The sequence below is a fragment of the Bombina bombina genome, chromosome 6 (assembly GCF_027579735.1).
Source record: "Bombina bombina isolate aBomBom1 chromosome 6, aBomBom1.pri, whole genome shotgun sequence".
NCBI classification, from domain to species: Eukaryota; Metazoa; Chordata; class Amphibia; order Anura; family Bombinatoridae; genus Bombina; species Bombina bombina.
The window spans coordinates 105,870,409-105,892,785 of NC_069504.1; the positions used below are offsets into that span (position 1 = coordinate 105,870,409).

The 22,377-nt window shown below is 38.5% G+C and overlaps 1 protein-coding gene across 1 annotated transcript in view; it reads right to left on the reverse strand.

Annotated features, from left to right (window-relative positions):
• Window positions 1-22,377, reverse strand: part of RELN (reelin) — a 957,839-nt gene that overhangs the window by 211,193 nt on the left and 724,269 nt on the right. Inside the window, 1 exon segment of the mRNA XM_053716545.1 lies at window positions 18,906-19,077. Coding sequence (XP_053572520.1) covers window positions 18,906-19,077 — 172 coding nt within the window.

The window sequence follows — 22,377 nt, forward strand, 5'->3', positions numbered from 1 at the left end:
GGAGGGAGGAGAGGCGGTGTTTTGGAAAGCCATTTAGAAGTAGATTGCAATAAACAATGCGTGACAAAATGAGGAAATTAATAAGTATTTTTGTAGTTTTTGAATAAGGAAGGGATGAATTCTGGAAATGTTGCATAGGTGTGAACGGCAGGATTTGGTAAGTGATTATATATGTGTGTTGAATGTGAGTTCTTAGTCAAGTGTAACCCCAAGACAGTGGACCTGGGGTGAGGTGTTGAGAATAGACTCTCCAACCGTCAGAGAAATGACAGATGTTGGATGTCTCAAAGAGGGGGGAATAAGAAGCAGCTCGGTTTCGGACAGATTGAGTTGGAGGTAGTGTGTAGACATCCAAGAGGAAATTGCAGAGAGGCAGTTGGAAATCTGGTTGAGTAAAAATGGAGAGATATCAGGAGAGGAAAGATAGATTTGGGTATTATCATCTTATAAGTGGTACTGGAATCTAAAGGAGGCTATAAGTTTTCCAAGAGAGGATATATAGAGAGAGAAAAGCAAGGGACCCAAGACAGAGCCTTGTGGTACTCCAACTGAGAGAGGCATAGGATCACAAGATATGTTGTTAAAGGAAACTGAAAACTAGTGTTTTGAGAGATACGAGGCAAACCAGGAGAGGGCTGTGTTTTTTGGAAGCCAAATGAATGTAGTATTTTTAGAAGAGGATGGTCATCTGTGTCAAAGGCAGCGGACAGGTCAAGAAGAATTAGTAAGGAGTAGTGGCCTTTTGCTTTAGCTGTTAACAGGTCATTTGTTACTTTAGTAAGAGCGGTTTCTGTTAAGTGTTTAGGGCGGGAAACAGATAGTAGGGGATCAAGTAAGGAGTTAGTTGTGAGAAATTTGAGTTAGCCAATTATAGACCAGTCGTTCCAATAATTTTGAAGCAAAGGGAAGTAAGGAGACCGGTCGATAGTTAGAAGGGGTGGATGGGTCAGGCGAGGGCTTTTTAGGATTGGTATGATTCATGCATGCTTTAATGTATTAGGAAATGTGACAGCCGTGAGAAATTAAAGAGATGAGTTAGGGTAGGGGTTAGTGAAGCAGAGAGAGAGGGAAGAAGTTGTGAAGGAATAGGGTCAAGTAATGTTTTTTATTAAAGCAAATATTAGCCTGATAATAATATAGAAATATATACTTTAAATATATTAGTTATTTACATATTGAAGTTTAAAGTATAAAGTTTAAGTGTATAGAAAGTGATGGATGCTCCCATGTTGTAACTTAAAAGGGCATTAAACACTTTGAGATGGTAATATAAAATGATAAATCGTATATATAAAAAAAAAACTTTGCAATATACTTTCATTATTTATTTTGTCTCCTTTTGCTGTAATTCCATTCTGAAATTGTAAGCTTTTCAGTTACTATTAAAAAAATGGAAGTGCAGAAAACTGTTATATTCCATGCAGCCATTGGCTGCACACTCTAGTGACCTATTTATAACTGTCTCTAATTGGCTACAGCAGAGAAGGTAACCTAAGTTACAACATGGCAGATCGTATTGTTTTATAGACACTAAGGTGCAGATTTATCAATGTCTGGCAGACATCGCTGAGTGCCATCAGCATAAGCTGTCAGTAGGGATGTGCGAATGTTTCTAAAAATTCAAAATTTAAAAAGAATTTTGATACATTTGTTCATTCAAATCAAATTTTGAATGTTTATATAACATTCTAACATTCTATTTTTGAATTTTCAGTTTCAAATTTTTCAATAACATTCGAAAATATTCGTAGAATAAAAGAATGTTTAGCTAGTCAACTAGTGTTTAATAAATAGTGTTTCTAGTCAACAACTGTGTTTAATAAATGTAATATTTGAATACAAATGCTACATTAAAATTTGAATATCACATTCAAATTCGAAATAGTATTTCTAGTCTACAACTGTGTTTAATAAATGTAATATTCTAATTTTAATGCGACAAAATAGTATTTCTAGTCTACAACTGTGTTTTATAAATGTATTATTCGAATTCGAATGTGGCATTCGAATTCGAATGTCACTTTCGAATTCGAAAGTGACAATCGAAAACTGTAAATAACATTTGATAATAGAATTTTTAAAAATATTCGTTCTCAACATTTTATTATGTAAATTGAATTTCTACAATAAATTTCGTTAAAACATTCAAATTTGAATATAAACACATTCACCCATCCCTAGCTGTCGGCATTTAACATTGCACAAGCAGTTCTGGTGAACTGCTTGTGCATTGCCGCCTCCTGCAAAGTCTCGGCCAATTGGCCGCTAACAGGGGTGATTGTACACAATCTAGCAGATTGATGTCCGCAGGATCAGAGCAGGCAGACGAGTTAAGGACCAGCGGTCTTAAGACTGCTGCTTCTTAATTCCTGATTCCGGAGAGCCTGAAGACTTGCACGAAATTAGAAGCATTGGAGCTGGTTGACCACTTGGTAAATCGGCCCCTAAAACTTTACACTTATTTCTCTTGTTAAGTGTATCCAGTCCACGGATCATCCATTACTTATGGAATATATTCTCCTTCCCAACAGGAAGCTGCAAGAGTCCACCCACAGCAAAGCTGCTATATAGCTCCTCCCCTAACTGCCATATTCAGTCATTCTCTTGCAAGCCTCAACATAGATAGGAGGTCGTGAGAGTCTGTGGTGCTTTCTACTTAGTTTATTCTTGATCTTAGTTTATTCTATGATCTTAGCAGACGTAACTAAGATCCATTTGCTGTTCTCACACATTCTGAGGAGTGAGGTACTTCAGAGGGGGAATGGCGTGCAGGTTTTCCTGCAGATAAGGTATGTGCAGTAAAATATTTTTCTAGGAATGGAATTCACTAAGAAAATACTGCTGATACCGAAGTAATGTAAGTAAAGCCTTAAATGCAGCAATAGCGACTGGTATCAGGCTTATTAATAGAGATACATACTCTTGTAAAAATGTGTTTTAAAACGTTTGCTGGCATGTTTAATCGTTTTTTAACATATGTTTGGTGATAAAACTTATTGGGGCCTAAGTTTTTTCCACATGGCTGGCTTAAATTTTGCATAGAAACAGTTAACTGAAGCTTCCCACTGTTGGCTGTGGCAGTTTGTTGTGTCTGTTTTTAAAAACGTCTATGTCATTTTTTTTTTATTTTTTTTTTATCTGTTTTTTGCATTAAGGGGTTAATCATCCATTTGCAAGTGGGTGCAATGCTCTGTTACCTTATTACATGTACTGTAAAAATTTCGTTTGTTTTACTGCCTTTTTTTCACTGTTTTTCAAATTTTGACAAAATTTGTTTCTCTTAAAGGCACAGTAACGTTTTATATATTTGCTTGTTAACTTGATTTAAAGTGTTTTCCAAGCTTACTAGTCTCATTATTAGTCTGTTCTAACATGTCTGACATAGAGGAAGCTCTGTATTCATTATGTTTTAAAGCCATGGTGGAACCCCATCTTAGAATGTGTACCAGATGTACTGATTTCATGTTAAACAATAAAGATCATTTTTTGTCTTTAAAAACATTATCACCAGAGGATTCTGTCGTGGGGGTAGTTATGCCGACTAACTCTCCCCACGTGTCAGACCTTTTGACTCCCGCTTTAGGGACTCACGCTCAAATGGCGCCAAGTACATCAAGGGCGCCCATAGCGTTTATTTTACAAGACATGGCAAAGGTGGTGAATAATATTCTGGCAGCAGTATTAGTCAGACTACCTGAAATTAAAGGAAAGCAGTTAGCTCTGGGGGTAGATACAGAGCATACAGACGCTTTAAGAACCATGTATGATACTACCTCACAATATGCTTAGTCTGTGGGTGATTTTTTTTTTTTTTTGACTCAGGGAAGATGATTTAACCTGATTCTGATATTTCTACATTTAAAATTTATGCTTGAGAACCTCCACTTGTTGCTCAGGGAGGCTTTGGCTGCTCTGAATGAATGTGTACAATCGCAGGGCCAGAGAAATTGTGTAGACTGGATAAATAATATGCAGTGCCGGTGTGTACTGATGTTTTTCCAATACCTAAAGAGGTTTACTAAAAATTTTTTAATAAGGAATGGGATAGACCAGGTGTGCCGTTCTCTTCCCCTCCTATTTTTTAGAAGAATATTTTCTAATAGTTACCACCACACGGGACTTCTGGCAGACAGTTCCTAAGGTGGAGAGAAGAGTTTCTACTCTAGCTAAGTGTACCACTACCTCTGACGAGGACAGTTGTGCTTTTTAGATCCAATGGATAAAAAATGTTTATTCAACAGGGTTTTATCCTGCAGCCCCTTGCATACATTGCTTCTGTCACTGCTGCTGCGGCGTTCTGGGTTGAGTCTCTTGATGAGGCTTTACAGTTAAGCGACTCCATTGGATGAATATATTTGACAAGCTTATGCTAGCCAATTCCTTTGTTTTCTGATGCCTTGTTCATTTGACTAGACTAACGGCTAAGAATTCTGTTTTTTACTATACTGGCGCGCAGAGCGCTATGGCTTATATCATGGTCAGCTGTCGTGACTTTAATAAATAAGCTACTTAACTTCCCTTCAAGGGGCAGACCCTATTCGGGCCTGGTTTGAAGGAGATTATTGCTTATATCACTGGAGGAAAAGGTCATGCCCTTCCTCAGGATAGGTCTAAATCAAGGGCAAAAAAAAAAAAAAAAGTCTAATTTTCGTACCTTTTAAAAACTTCAGGGCAGGTGTGGCATCCTCTTCCTCTAAGGCAAAACAAGAGGGAATTTTTGCTCAGTCCAAGGCGGTCTGGAGACAATCGGACCTGGAACAAAGATAAGCAGGCCAAGGAGCCTGCTGCTGCCTCTAAGGCAGCATGAAGGAACGGACCCCTATCCGGTAACGGATCCTATAGGGGGCAGACTTTCATTCTTTGCCCAGGCGTGGGCAAGAGATGCCCAGGATCCCTAGGCATTGGAATTTATATCCCAGAGATATCTTCTGGATTTCAAAGATTCCCCCCCAAAAAAAGGGGAGATTTCGCCTTTCACAATTATCTGCAAACCAGATAAAGAAGGAGGCATTCTTACATTGTGTACGAGATCCATCCAGTTCCAAGAGAGGAACAGGGACAGAGTTTTTACTCAAATCTGTTTGTGGTTCCCAAGGAGAGGGAACCTTCAGACCTATTTTGGATCTAAAGATCTTAAACAAATTCCTCAGAATTCCGTCATTTAAGATGGAAACTATTCGTACCATCTTAACTATGATCCAGGAGAGTCAATAGAGGACTACAATGGATTTGAAGGATGCTTATCCTCACATTGTGATGCATAAAGATCACCATCGTTTTTCAGGTTTGCCTTTCTAGACAGGCATTACCAGTTTGTAGCTCTTTCCTTTGGGATATCTACAGCCCCAAGAATCTTTATGGAGGTTCTGGGGTCGCTTTGGCGGTCCTTAGACCGCGGGGCATAGAAGTGGCCCCTTATTTAGACGACATCCTGATACAGGCGTCAAACATCCAAATTGCCCAGTCTCATACGGACGTAGTACTGGCATTTCTGAGATCACATGGGTGGAAAGTGAACAAGGAAAGAGTTCTCTATCCCCAATCTCAAGGGTTTCCCTCCTAGGGACTCTGATAGATTCTGTAGAAATGAAAATTTACCTGACGGAGTCCAGGTTGTCAATGTTTCTAAATTTCTGCCGTGTTTTTTTCATCCCATCCGCGCCCTTCGGTGGCTCAGTACATGAATGAAATCGGCTTAATGGTAGCGGCAAGGGACATAGTACCGTTTGCACGTCTACATTTCAGACCGCTGCAACTATGCATGCTCAGTCAGAGGAACGGGGATTACACAGATTTGTCCCCCTGTTAAACCTGGACCAAGAGACCAGAGATTCTCTTCTCTGGTGACTATGTCGGGTCCATCTGTCCAAGGGTATGACCTTCCGCAGGTCAGATGGGACAATTGTTACAATAGATGCCAGCCTTTTAGGTTGGGAGGCAGTCTGGAACTCCCTGAAGGCTCAGGGATAGTGGACTTAGGAGGAGACCCTCCTTCTAATAAATATTCTGGAACTGGGAGTGATATTCCATGCTCTTCAGACTTGGCCTCAGTTAGCAACTCTGAGGTACATCATACTCAGTCGGACAATATACACGACTGTGGCTTACATCAGCCATCAAGGGGGAACAGAAGTTCCCTAGCGATGTTAGAAGTCTTACAATAATTCACTGGACAGAGACTCACTCTTGTCTATCAGCTATCCATATCCCAGGTGTTGAGAAGTGGGAGGTGGATTTTCTAAGTCGTCAGACTTTTCTTCCGGGGGAGTGGGATTTCCTCCGGAGGTCAAGACCAAGCAGGAGAGGGCTTTGGTGTTTTTGACAGCGCCTGCGTAGCCACGCAGGACCTGGTATGCAGATCTGGTGGACATGTCATCCTTTCCATCACGGTCTCTGCTTCTGAGACAGGTCCCTCTACCTCAGGGTCCTTTCAACCATCTAAATAGAATCAATCTGAGATGGACTGCCTGGAGACTGAACGCTTGATGTTATCAAAGCATGGCTTCTCTGAGTCAGTCATTGATACCTTAATACAGACATGAAAGCCTGTCTCTAGGAAAATTGAACATAGATATGGTGTAAATATCTGATTGTTATGAATCCAAGGGTTACTCATGGAGTAAAGTCTGGATTCCCAGGATATTATCTTTTCTCCAAGATGTTTTTGAGAAAAGGGTTGTCAGCTAATTCCTTAAAAGGGGACAGATTTTTACTCTGTCTATTTTTTTGCACAAGCGTCTGGCAGGTATTCTAGACGTTCAGGCATTTGGTCAGGCTTTGGTTAGATCCAAGCCTGTGTTTAAAACTGTTGCTCCGCCATGGAGCTTAAACCTGATTCTTAAGGTTCTTCAAGAAGTTCCGTTTGAACCTTTTTTGTTCCATAGATATCAATCTTTATCTTGGAAAGTTCCTTTTGGGTAGCTAATTCCTCGACTCGTAGAGTCTCCAAGTTATCTGTGTTACAATGTGATTCTCCTTATCTGGTCCTTCGTACGGATAAGGTAGTCCTGCGTACCAACCTGGGTTTTTTCCTAAGGTGGTATCTAACAAGTACATCACTCAAGAGATAGTTGTTCCATGCTTGTATCCTAATCCTTCCTCAAAGAAGGAACGTCTATTACACAATATTGGACGTGGTTTGTGCTTTAAAGTTTTACTTACAAGCTACTACAGTTTTCATCAAACGTTCACCTTGTTTGTTGTCTATTCTGGACAGAGGAGAGGTCAAAAGACTTCAGCAGCCTCTCTGTCTTTTTGGTTAAAAAGCATAATTCATTTAGCTTATGAGACTGCTGGACAGCAGCCTCCTGAAGGGATTACAGCTCATTCTACTAGAGCTGTGGTTTTCACTTGGGCCTTTTTTAAATGTGGCTTCTGTTGAACAGATTTACAAGACGGAGTCTTGGTCTGCGCTTCATACTTTTCAAATTTAACAAATTTGATACCTTGCTTCTTCGGAGGCTATTTTTGGGAGAAAGGGTTTTTTTACAGGCAGTGGTAATTTCCGTTTAAGTACCTGCCTTGTCCCTCCCATCATCCGTGTACTTTAGCTTTGGTATTGGTATTCCATAAGTAATGGATGATCCGTGGACTGGATACACTTAACAAGAGAAAACATAATTTATGCTTACCTGATAAATTTATTTCTCTTGTAGTGTATCCAGTCCACGGCCCGCCCTGTCACTTTAAGGCAGGTAATTTTTTCATTTGAACTACAGTCACCACTGCACCCTATGGTTTTTCCTTTCTCTGCATGTTTTCGGTCGAATGACTGAATATGGCAGTTAGGGGAGGAGCTATATAGCAGCTTTGCTGTGGGTGGACTCTTGCAGCTTCCTGTTGGGAAGGAGAATATATTCCATAAGTAATGGATGATCCGTGGACTGGATACACTACAAGAGAAATAAATTTATCAGGTAAGCATAAATTATGTTTTTGTCAGTATTTAAACAGATAATGAAACTTTAAAAAATACATCTACATTTTATTTTCAGACTAATCTTTTCTTTGAATGTATCATTCTATCTAGCATTTATTTAGGCCTAGATTTAGAGTTGGGCGGTAGCCGTCAAAACCAGCGTTAGAGGCTCCTAACGCTGGTTTTTACCGCCCGCTGGTATTTAGAGTCAGTCATGAAAGGGTCTAACGCTCACTTTGCAGCCGCGACTTTTCCATACCGCAGATCCCCCTACGCCATTTGTGTATCCTATCTTTTCAATGGGATCTTTCTAACGCCGGTATTTAGAGTCGTGGCTGAAGTGAGCATTAGAAATCTAACGACAAAACTCCAGCCGCAGAAAAAAGTCAGTAGTTAAGAGCTTTCTGGGCTAACGCCGGTTTATAAGGCTCTTAACTACTGTGCTCTAAAGTACACTAACACCCATAAACTACCTATGTACCCCTAAACCGAGATCCCCCCACATCGCCGCCACTCTATTAAATTTTTTTAACCCCTAATCTGCCGACCGCACACCGCTGCCACCTACATTATCCCTATGAACCCCTAATCTGCTGCCCCTAACACTGCCGACCCCTATATTATATTTATTAACCCCTAATCTGCCGCCCCCAACGTCGCCGCCACCTACCTACAATTATTAACCCCTAATCTGCCGACCGGAGCTCACCGTTACTATAATAAAGTTATTAACCCCTAATCCGCCTCACTCCCGCCTCAATAACCCTATAATAAATAGTATTAACCCCTAATCTGCCCTCCCTAACATCGCCGACACCTAACTTCAAGTATTAACCCCTAATCTGCCGACCGGAGCTCACAGCTACTATAATACATTTTTTAACCCCTAAAGCTAATTCTAACCCTAACCCTAACACCCCCCTAAGTTAAATATAATTTTATTCTAACGAAATAAATTAACTCTTATTAAATAAATTATTCCTAATTAAAGCTAAATACTTACCTGTAAAATAAACCCTAATATAGCTACAATATAAATTATAATTATATTGTAGCTATTTTAGGATTAATATTTATTTTACAGGCAACTTTGTATTTATTTTAACCAGGTACAATAGCTATTAAATAGTTAATAACTATTTAATAGTTACCTAGTTAAAATAATTACAAAATTACCTGTAAAATAAATCTTAACCTAAGTTACAATTAAACCTAACACTACACTATCAATAAATAAATTAAATAAACTACCTACAATTATCTACAATTAAACCTAACACTACACTATCAATAAATTAATTAAATACAATACCTACAAATAAATACATTTAAATAAACTAACTAAAGTACAAAAAATAAAAAAGAACTAAGTTACAAAAAATAAAAAAATATTTACAAACATTAGAAAAATATTACAACAATTTTAAACTAATTACACCTACTCTAAGCCCCCTAATAAAATAACAAAGACCCCCAAAATAAAAAAATGCCCTACCCTATTCTAAAATTAAAATAGAAAAGCTCTTTTACCTTACCAGCCCTGAAAAGGGCCCTTTGCGGGGCATGCCCCAAAGAATTCAGCTCTTTTGCCTGTAAAAAAAACTATCAGCCAATCGGAATTAAGGTAGGAAAATTCTGATTGGCTGATGGAATCAAGCAATCAGCCAATCAGATTGAGCTTGCATTCTATTGGCTGATCGGAACAGCCAATAGAATGCGATCTCAATCTGATTGGCTGATTGGATCAGCCAATCGGATTGAACTTGAATCTGATTGGCTGATTCCATCAGCCAATCAGAATTTTCTTACCTTAATTTGTTAAAAGATGACGTCCCTTAAAGGAACCGTCATTCGTCGGGAAGTCGTCGGTGAAGATGGATCCGTGCTGGAGGTCTTGAAGATCAGCCGGTCATCATCGGATTGAAGAACATAGAAGATGCGGCTTGGATGAAGATGTTTGCCGGTCCGGATGTCCTCTTCTGCCCGCTTGGATCAAGACTTCAGCCGGAGGATGGACGTCACTCTTCAGCCCCCGCTTGGGCTTGGATAAAGATTTCGGAGGCTTGGATCAAGACTTCGGTGGACGGATCGGTGAACCTGGCATGGTGAAGATAAGGTAGGAAGATCTTCAGGGGCTTAGTGTTAGGTTTATTTAAGGGGGGTTTGGGTTAGATTAGGGGTATGTGGGTGGTGGGTTGTAATGTTGGGGGGGGTATTGTATGTTTTTTTTTTACAGGCAAAAGAGCTGAATTATTTGGGGCATGCCCCGCAAATGGCCCTTTTCAGGGCTGGTAAGGTAAAAGAGCTTTGAACTTTTTTAATTTAGAATAGGGTAGGGCATTTTTTTATTTTGGGGGTCTTTGTTATTTTATTAGGGGGCTTAGAGTAGGTGTAATTAGTTTAAAATTGTTGTAATATTTTTCTAATGTTTGTAAATATTTTTTTATTTTTTGTAACTTAGTTCTTTTTTATTTTTTGTACTTTAGTTAGTTTATTTAAATGTATTTATTTGTAGGTATTGTATTTAATTAATTTATTGATAGTGTAGTGTTAGGTTTAATTGTAGATAATTGTAGGTAGTTTATTTAATTTATTTATTGATAGTGTAGTGTTAGGTTTAATTGTAACTTAGGTTAGGATTTATTTTACAGGTAATTTTGTAATTATTTTAACTAGGTAACTATTAAATAGTTATTAACTATTAAATAGCTATTGTACCTGGTTAAAATAAATACAAAGTTGCCTGTAAAATAAATATTAATCCTAAAATAGCTACAATATAATTATAATTTATATTGTAGCTATATTAGGGTTTATTTTACAGGTAATTATTTAGATTTAAATAGAAATAATTTATTTGATAAGAGTTAATTTATTTTGTTAGAATAAAATTATATTTAACTTAGGGGGGTGTTAGGGTTAGGGTTAGAATTAGCTTTAGGGGTTAAAAAATTTATTAGAGTAGCGGTGAGCTCCGGTCGGCAGATTAGGGGTTAATACTTGAAGTTAGGTGTCGGCGATGTTAGGGAGGGCAGATTAGGGGTTAATACTATTTATTATAGGGTTATTGAGGCGGGAGTGAGGCGGATTAGGGGTTAATACATTTATTATAGTAGCGGCGAGATCCGGTCAGCAGATTAGGGGTTAATACTTGAAGTTAGGTGTCGGCGATGTTAGGGAGGGCAGATTAGGGGTTAATATTTGAAGTTAGGTGTCGGCGATGTTAGGGAGGGCAGATTAGGGGTTAATACTATTTATTATAGGTTTATTGAGGCGGGAGTGAGGCGGATTAGGGGTTAATACATTTATTATAGTAGCGGCGAGATCCGGTCGGCAGATTAGGGGTTAATAAGTGTAGGTAGGTGGAGGCGACATTGGGGGCGGCAGATTAGGGGTTAATAAATATAATATAGGGGTCGGCGGTGTTAGGGGCAGCAGATTAGGGGTACATAGGGATAATGTAGGTTGCGGCGGTGTATGGAGCGGCAGATTAGGGGTTAATAATAATATGCAGGGGTCAGAGATAGCGGGGGCGGCAGATTAGGGGTTAATAAGTGTAAGGTTAGGGGTGTTTAGACTCGGGGTACATGTTAGGGTGTTAGGTGCAGACATAGGAAGTGTTCCCCATAGGAAACAATGTAGCTGCGTTAGGAGCTGAACGCTGCTTTTTTGCAGGTGTTAGGTTTTTTTCAGCTCAAACAGCCCCATTGTTTCCTATGGGGGAATCGTGCACGAGCACGTTTTTGAAGCTGGCCGCGTCCGTAAGCACCGGTGGAATTTAGAGTTGTAGTGGCGGTAAATATGCTCTATGCTCCCTTTTTGGAGCCTAACGCAGCCCTTCTGTGAACTCTAAATACCAGCGGTATTTAAAAGGTGCGGGAGAAAAAAAGCCAGCGTAGCTAACGCACCCCTTTGGCCGCAGAACTCTAAATCTAGCCGTTAGTGTTTAATGTCCCTTTAAGATACCCCAAGTTTATAAGCATGGTCTCTTCAAAGTTATAAATGAGCTTATATATATAGTAACAATCTCACATGGTCCCTTTAAGGAGTAAAATCCAACATTTGCTCAATTCTACTTATTGTAAAATGATAAATTACCCCTTACAAAACCTCAGTTAAGATAACGGAGTCTGCTGCACACTATCTGTATAGCAACGCTCTATAACTTTGGCTGACTACACATGTGCTCACTGACAAAAACAGCAAACAAAAGCTTCTTTGCTGAGGAGAAATCACTGAGAGGAGTCACGGAACAGACCTCCTGATTATTTTCCTCTGATGACATAAGTCTTGTTCCTTCTTATCTTCTTGCTTGGAAAAAATCCAGTCAGCAATAATTGAGTAAGTTAATGGTTTGTGTTATGCACTGTGGAAACAACTAAACAAATATCAGTGTAGCTAAAGTGTCTACTCTCAGTCTGAGCACTGCACTTTTATGTTGGTGTCTTTACTGACATATTGCACATCAAAAACAGTGACCATAAAAAGGAAAACCCTGAGAAATTATGGGTTTTCAATAGTAAATTGCTGGGTCAACTGTTTCTTCCTATTTCCTTTCTAAGTAGCTTCTCCCACATCTCTTTTCCAAGCAATACTTTGGGGCCCATTTATCAAGCTCCGAACGGAGCTTGAGGGCTCGTGTTTCTGGTGAGTCTTCAGACTCGCCAGAAACACAAGTTATGAAGCAGCGGTCTAAAGACCGCTGCTCCATAACCCTGTCCGCCTGCTCTGAGCAGGTGGACAGGAATCGCCGGAAATCAACCCGATCGAGTACGATCGGGTTGATTGACACCTCCCTGCTGGCGGCCCATTGGTCGCGAGTCAGCAGGGGACAGCGTTGCACCAGCAGCTCTTGTGAGCTGCTGGTGCAATTTTAAATGCGGAGAGTGTTTTGCTCTCCGCATTCAGCGAGGTCTTGCGGACCTGATCCGCACTGTCGGATCAGGTCCGCAAGACCTTTAATAAATAGGCCCCAATGTATCTTGATTCCACTTAATGATTTGGTTGTGCTTTGTCCAATTATGTAAAGGAAATATATGAAAAACAATTGATGTGAGCAGGGCCAGACCAGGTCCAAAAACAGACCTGGATATTTTTATTGACAAAAATATTTTAAAGTTTGTAAAACCATTGAGTCACAGGGGTAAATTTATCATGGTGCGGACAGACATGATCCGCTATAGCGAATCATGTCCGCCACACATCGATAAATGCCGACAGCGTATGGAGCAATACTGCCCCCTGCAGATTCTTGGCCAATCGGCCGCTAGCAGAGGGTGACAATCAACCCGATCGTATTCGATTGGGCTGATTGCTGTCTGCAACCTCAGAGGTGGCAGACGAGTTAAGGAGCAGTGGTCTTAGGACCGCTGTTTCTTAACTTCCGCTTCAGGCGGACCTGAAGCGGAGTGGGTCGGAAGCAGCATCCGCTGTTTCATAAATCGACCCCATAGTATTTTGTAAATTGTTTGGCAATGAAGAGTAGAAAAAAGTTAAAAAAAAAGTGAATTATAATAAATAAACCACTTAAAGCTATTGACCTTATTAAAACAAATAATAACCGCTTGCTGCTCATTAGCCTGTGTATTGACAGTCACTCAAGATAAAAAGCCCCTGAGCACTTCATCACACATAAATCTGCACTATCAGAGAGAAACAATATTCACAGACTAACTCAGGGACTAATATGCAAACACCATCACATGACCCCAGATAGCCACAGTCACACAAAAACAGGCACCCACAGACATCAAATACAGCATCCAACATGCACAGGTGACATCTGACAACCCACTGGCAGCTTGAGCAAATATACATGCACCATCAGATATGTCCATGCACATAAAAACAAACATCCACTTAAACAGACATTAAAAATAAAACACAAATGTTTATCTTATATGTGTAAGGCTCACGACAAAAGTACACCACACTATTAATTTATACAATGAACACTAAACGAACAGCTGTTCCAATTACAATATTGACTCAAAATGTGAAAGGGTTTCTTTCCCCATGTAAAAGGTCAAAAGCTCTATCAGATCTATACAAGAAAAAGGCTGACATATTATTTCTACAGGAGACACATTTAAAAAAAACACAAATTCCTAAATATTTCGGTAAACATTACACTCAACACTTTCACAATACCGCGCCAACCAAACACTGTGGGGTCAGTATTCTTGTTCGCAAACATATCCCTTTTACAGCTCTAGAGACAGTCAAAGATAGCGAGGGTAGATTTCTAGGCATAGCAGAGCTAATGTATGGTAGACCAATCACTCTAATTAACATCTACGCCCCTAACACTCAACATATGCCCTTTTTTAAAGCAATGTTCCGTAGACTACTTAACATCACTAAAGGACCAATTTTTCTTGGAGGCGACTTCAACTTCCCCTTTCAACCCTCCATGGACACCTCTAATCCTCAATCTAGGACATCAAAACGCACTCTGACTTATTTATGGAAAGCTCTACGAGATTACAATTTATATGATATCTGGCACTTTTCACACCCTTTGATAAAAGATTATACCTTCTATTCCCACCCCTCACAATCCTACAGCAGAATAGATTATTTGCTCACAAATCAAGCAGGCCTCTCCTTAATAACCAGCTCCACAATTACCCCTACATCTTGGTCTGATCATTCGGCGGTTACAGTGCAAATCAATTGGTCTAACACCCCTACCAGCCCTTTCCTTTGGAGACTTGATGATTCACTATTAACACACCAATCCCTTGTAGACCACCTTTCAAAGGTTATGGAGGAATACTTTCAGATTAACAACAATAAATGTACTCTCAGAGGAGAACTTATAAAATATAAAGCACAGCTTCATAAAACCTCTAGACAACTTTATACCACACTGACCACAAGACTAGGGCAACTAGATTACTCACATAAAAAAGATCCCAAAAACACCTTAATTCTAGATGACATAGGCAGGGTTAGAGAACAGCTAGATACATTCCTAGCCCTAGAACATCAGAAAAAGGCTATGAAAATAAAACAAATATACTATCATGAAAGTAATAAAGCGGGGAAAATGTTAGCAAGACATCTTAAGAGAGCTAGGTTAAAAGCATTCATCCGTGAAATAAAGACTCCTCACAACACTACCGTAAATACAACCCCAGATATATTAGACCAGTTTTATAAGTATTACTCAAATCTCTATAACCTGCAAGATAATACCCCAGTGCCTGAAACACAATTTGAGGAAGGCATTCAAACATATTTAGATTCCTGCCAACTCCCCTCAATCTCCTCAGAACAACGAGAAGAGTTAAAATCAACAATTACCCCAAACAAAATTCTGGCAGCCATTAAAGACCTGTCACCGGGCAAAAGCCCAGGCCCAGATGGGTTTTCCGCCAAATACTACCAGACATTTGCCCCATCTTAATCCCCGCTTTGCACAATTTGTTCAATAACATGTCACTTACTAACCCTCCTCCCCCCTCAATGTTATCAGCATATATTATAGTCCTGCCAAAACCGGGCAAACCTCCGGACTCACCAGCTAATTTTCGCCCCATCTCTCTACTGAATATCAATACCAAAATATATGCCAAAATAATAGCAAACAGGTTGAACAAACTACTTCCCCAACTAATCCATTATAATCAGGTCGGTTTTACCCCATATCGTGAGGCTAGAGATAATACCATCAAAATACAAACCCTGATCGACTATTCCTCAAAGACAAAAGTCTCTGCAATCTTCGCGTCCTTGGACGCGGAGAAAGCTTTTGACCGTCTAAATTGGACTTTTCTTAAGCAAATATTAATCAAATTTGGTTTCCCCGACGAATTTATATTTAAGATTATGTCCCTATACAGTTCCCCAAATGCAAAAATTAAACTAAACGACTCCATATCCCAATCTTTTACTATACATAAAGGCACCCGACAAGGATGCCCCCTGTCCCCACTGTTGTTTGCCCTAACCATGGAGGCCCTGGTAGCACGAATAAGGAACAATAAGAGTATCACTGGCATAATTATCCATGAAAAAAACTATAAAATCTCAATGTATGCGGATGATATTCTGTTATCCGTAACTAACCCGCTTACTTCCATGCCTGTACTTCACAGTGAACTCCAAACATATGGTAAATTATCAAACTTTAAGATTAATGCCTCAAAATCTGAGTTTATAGGAATAGGGACCCCACAATCTGACTTAAACTACATACAGTCAACATACCAATACAAATTCCAGAAATATTCCTTAAAGTATTTAGGAATCAATATTACCAACGACCCTCAACAAATGTTTAAAGCAAACTATACCCCCCTTCTAAACAAGATACAAAAAGAGCTACAATCCTGGCACAACAAGTCTTTATCATGGTTAGGCAGGTTACACGCCATAAAAATGACTATCCTACCTAAAATTTTATATACCTTCCAGACTATCCCACTCGCACTGCCCAAAACATTTCTAAACAATCTTCAAAACTTGCTAAACGCCTATCTATGGCTTAATAAGCGCCCTAGAATTGCAAAAAATGTCATTTACCGTACTAAAACCCAAGGAGGGTTGGGAATGCCAAATATACACTACTACTTTGTAGCATGTACACTAACACGAATAATAGACTGGTGTAAACATGGCACTCACAAGGAATGGGTAGGACTAGATCAAGATTTAGCACAAACTGCACAACTAGGAGCAAGCTGCTGGATACCACACATTCACAGACCCATACGCTCCAATACATCGGAAATCACTAGGCTCACACTCAAAATTTGGGACAAATGTCTTATCAACTTCCCACTGATTTCGAGCACACCCTCCCCTCTAACACCCCTGAAATATAATCATGAAGCTCAGGGGTTTCAACACAATCAATACATAAGGGACTTAAATTTAAGAGACACCATACCATGTAGTTTTGCCATGGACAACAAATCCCTCAAACCTAGGAATGTTTTGCAAGAAGCATTTGGAGATTATTTTGACCCATGGTTTAGATATTTCCAACTAAATCACTATCTTACCACACACATCAAACGCACCCACTTTAGTAGACCATTATCTCCCTTCGAGTCAATATGTAGTACGGAGACATACTCAAAGGGATCACTTTCGGCAATATATAAATTATTGCTAGAATATCACTCCAAAAACCTTCCGCCCTACACAGACAAATGGTCGGAAGAACTTCAAATCCATATAACCCCAAAACAATGGGCAAGGATATTCAACAACATGTGTTCACATACCTCATCAGCTGCACAATTGGAATCAAATATAAAACTGTTATGTAGATGGTATAAGACCCCAGTTAAAATAGCTGCAATATATGGCACTAAAGATCATAGATGTTGGAGAACATGCGGAGGAGTGGGAAATTACCAGCATATCTGGTGGTCATGTCCACACCTTGGCCAATATTGGAAAGACATTCACAGGGCCATCACTCAGGTAATTCATATTGAGATACCCTTAGACCCTATCATATTTTTATTTAATAACATACCAACAATTAAATGCAAATTGAGACAGCGGCTTATAATCATACTACTTAATTGTGCCAGACGGTTAATACCGAGAAAATGGAAATCGACAGTACCTCCCTCAATTCAGGAATGGCGCTCATTAGTTAATCATACGTTAGCAATGGAAAAATATCACTACCACATTACAAAAAGATTAGATGATTTCCTAGCAATGAACTTTCTATGGGAAGAATATTGCCACTCTACACAAGGTAGCACACACAACACACCAGACAGAGGGAGAAGTAGAACAACCACTATACAAGAATTGACCTAGTGACCAATAGGAATATATTATGTCATGTACTGTGGATATAATTAAGGGGACCAGATTGTATTGTGATTGACTCCACTTTATCTGAAATCACTCCCCGCACTGTATTGTATTGTATTGTATTATACTATGTATAATGTAACCTGTATTGTTGTTTCATTAGTTTCAATAAAGAAAATAAATAAATAAATAAATAAATAAAACACAAAATGCCCTGAAGACATTTATCTACATGCTGTGCACCTCTCTGCCAACTCAAACTATTTATTTAAGACTCTCTCTAATATCACTGCTCAGATTTTTTTTTTCTGTAATCTGCAAATTCTACAGTTCTAAAAGTCTTCAAACATGTGGAAATACACAGTTTGCATCAAATATTCAGTGTAAAAAACAGTGCCTATTTTTACATGTACTCCCACTTTAACATTAATTGTTAATTTTAGCAGCTATTTTTAAGCACATACATCAAGTTTAAGTTATGTGTTTTTTTTTGGGTCCTACCCTGTCTTCAGACAAATGTTATATTTATATATAAACAGAAGAAGCTTTGAGAAATTCATCCTGATCTGTGCCAGAGCTTTAAATTAAATCCAGGAAGCTCTCACACGTGGATCAGCCCGTTCCATTTGACCTTCTGCTGTGAGATGCAGCATTCAATAACTGATTGATAGGTGGACAGGGCTAAGGTTACAGGCCTAAGCCTGCAACCAGCCTCTATCCACTGTGCAAATAGCCAATGTTTAATCTGTACCTGCTGGTAAGCAAAAACTAGAAATAGATAAAGAAGTAATTTTTAAAACAACAAATAACAACTCCTCCAAAAATAATTTTATGTATCAGAACTATGACTTGGATTGGTTTGGCGCTTCTAATAGAGCTAGAGAAAACCATTCATTCTGCACATAAACAATATGTTGCGAATTTACAATACAAACAATATGTTGCAGATCTGCAATACAAACAATATGTTGCAGATTTACAATACAAACAATATGTTGCAGATCTGCAATACAAACAATATGTTGCAGATTTGCAATACAAACAATATGTTGCAGATTTACAATACAAACAATATGTTGCAGATCTGCAATACAAACAATATGTTGCAGATTTACAATACAAACAATATGTTGCAGATCTGCAATACAAACAATATGTTGCAGATTTGCAATACAAACAATATGTTGCGGATTTGCAATACCTGTGGCATTGTTGGGTATGCAGCGGGAATGATGTGCTTCTGATTCTCAGATAAAATGATAACATCATCGACTGCCCATTGATCGTATCCTTCCCCTGAGAACACCGGCTGCCACCAGCGAAACCGTGTGCAGGGCGTCTTGGCAGCATTGGGCAACTCAAGATAAACAAATCTGCAAATAAATAAAGATGCCACATTTATAATATAAACACTTCCTCAACATCATGCTACATCATTATCATACTTTATAATTAAAGGGATAGTAAACACCAAAATGTTATTGTTTAAAAATAAAGATAATCCCTTTATTTACCATTCCCCAGTTTTGCATAACCAATACTGTTATAGAAATATACTTTTTACCTCTGTGATTACCTTGTGTCTAAGCTTCTGCTTACTCCTTCTTTATCTCAGATCTTTAGACAGACTTGCATTTCAGGCAATTAGTGCTGACTCTTAAATAACTTCACGTGCATGAGCACAGTGTTATCTATATGAAACACATGAACTAACGCCCTCTAGCTGTGATAAACTGTCAAATGCATTTAGATGAGAGGCGGCCCTCAAGGGCTTATAAATTAGCATATGAGCCTACCTAGGTTTAGCTTTCAACTAAGAATAACAAGAGAGCAAAGCAAATTTGATGCTAAAAGTACATTTGAAAGTTGTTTAAAATGACATGCCCTATCTGAATCATAAAAGTTTAATTTGGACTTTACTATCCCTTTATCTAATATATTAATTTGAAACTATATGTTTCACCAACTACATGAAAGATGTCTATATCTTCCTAAAAATCAAATTCACAATAAACATGTGTTTGCATATTATAAAATGTGTTCATATGTGTACTTAGGTAAAACCTTCTAGCAAAAACTGATTAAAGGGACAGTCAAGTCCAAAAAAACCTTTCATGATTCAGATAGGGTATGTAATTTTAAACAACTTTCCAATTTACTTTTATCACCTATTTTGCTTTGTTCTCTTGGTATTCTTAGTTGAAAGCTAAACCTAGGAGGTTCATATACTAATTTCTTAGACCTTGAAGGCCACCTCTAATCTAAATGCATTATGACCGTTTTTCACCACTAGAGGGTATTAGTTTGTGTGTTTCATATAGATAACATTGATCTCATGCGCGTGAATTTACCGAGGAGTGAGCACTGATTGGCTAAAATGCAAGTCTGTCTAAAGAACTGAAATAAGGGGGCAGTCTGCAGAGGCTTAGATACAAGGTAATTACAGAGGTAAAATGTGTTTTATTATAACTGTGTTGGTTATGCAAAACTGGGGAATGGGTAATTAAGGGATTATCTATCTTTTAAAACAACAAAAATTCTGGTGTTGACTGTCCCTTTAAATGGCCAATTGATCTCATATTGTACTAAGTACCACAAATTTAGCAATGTTCCTTAGGCCCTGTTAGTGTATTTACCACCCAACTGATACATTACTGACCAAAGTGGTAAATTTAAGGGTCAGGCCAGTGTAGGTAATATAGAAAAAAAGAAAAAAAAAAGCCTAGGCCTTATTCCTAGGAATGGGCAAGCATTGAATTTTTGACACTCAAACTATAGGATGAATAGCCCTCTTTATAGTTTTCTGCCAGCTCCATGTATCTATTTAACAAAAGTAAATATTGAATGATACCATTTTAATATTACATTTGAGCATTGATTCCCATAGACTTGCATTGAATATACTGGGCTCCATTTATTGAGCTATGCAGGCAGATATGGAGCCCTTGTGGTGTTGTAGTGGTTTTAAGACTGCTGATCCGACCAGGTTGATTGACAGCTTCTGCTCTTGGGCGATTGGTTGTGCAAAAGTAGGGGGTAGCACTGGACAATCAGCTGCTTGTGTAATAATAAATGTGGGTATCTCAATGTTGCCCACTTGCTGCAATCTTGGGTTCACAGGTTCACTAGTTGTGAAATTTGCCCATCTGGACTATAATAAATGGAGCCTTATTACCCTCAGCATTTTAATTTTAATAAATAAACATTCAATGTTACATTTGATAATCAAATGTTACACTCAATGATAAAATACTGAATTTGAATGAATTTGATGGGAGGGGGGAATTATATTTTCTTGCTAGAATGAAAATCCAACATTGGGCACACATTTGGCATTAGTTTAGAATAAATAAATGCACAAACTCTAGTTCTATTTTATAAAATGTACTGAACTATTTGCCCATTCCTACTTGTTATTACAGTAACATTTTCAATTATTACTGCTTTAGATTCAGGGAGATACTACATAATTAATTGTGCTAATTGTATTTTTCAGTAATTGCAGCCACACTTATCTAATGCTGGTTCTTGGAAGGTTTTATGTTGCAGCTAAGACTTATACTTAAAGGGATTTGATACCCAAATGTCGAATCACTTGAAAGTGATGCAGCATAGCTGTATAAAGCTGACTAGAAAATATCACATGAACATCTCCATGTAAAAAAGGAAGATATTTTACCTCAAAATTTCCTAAGTATTCACACCCCACTGTAAGCAGGAAGTTAGTCCTAGGAGGACATGTGAGGGAGTGTGCATCTGGGATGTGCAGGCACAGTCATGTTGTTTTCCTATTCCGTTTAAGGAAGTTTACTATGAAATCTCATGAGAACACAGAAAAGCAAAGCATAACCTCAGCACTGCTGATGCTCATTGGCTATTGTTTTTTTTTTTTCAACTTGAGGCTGAACAGCAGCTGAAGTATAACTGTTCACAGAGCACTTACTGATGTAAGATGAATACATTTTGAGGTAAAATATCTTCCCTTTTTACATAGAGATGTTTAAGTGATTTTTCATGGCAGCTTTTTAACAGTTATGCTGCATCACTTTCAAGTATTATGTCCCTTTAATTTGTTATTTTTAAACTTCTGTAATCTGTTCATCTTTTTTTGCAGTTAAAAGGGACAGTGCCTTTAAGTGCCTTTAAGTTTATTTTTGTATATGAAAATGCTCATTGAAAACACAACCCATTTAAATAAGCTGAGCTTATACAAAAAAAACATACATCTTTAGCTTATCTATTTCTTTATAAGCAGATGTCTCTTTAACTTATAAATAACATGTCCATCTGCTTCAAGCAGCCTCCTAAGGAAGTTGCACTTCTACTCTAGAGACTAAGAAAAGGAGATGGATATTTGTTGGCTCAGGAAGGGTAAGACCAGAAGAACAAAGGCAAACTCCTAATTCACTGCCTTTGAAAAAACCCTAAGCTACTCTTACTGCAGGCACCTGTGAAGAAGAGCGCACAGATGACACTGCTTCTTCTGACAGTGTAACAGGGAGTTTCTGGTGTCTGAATCTGCAAACAAGAAAACCTAGGTAACAACTGTAAATGTACATTTCTGTAAGACATTGTTAATAGGTGACTCCATTTTAAGAAATGTACAGATAGGTGATGATAAAGGAGATTTGAGAGAGGTTAAATGTCTTCCAGGTGCTACTGCTCACAGAGAT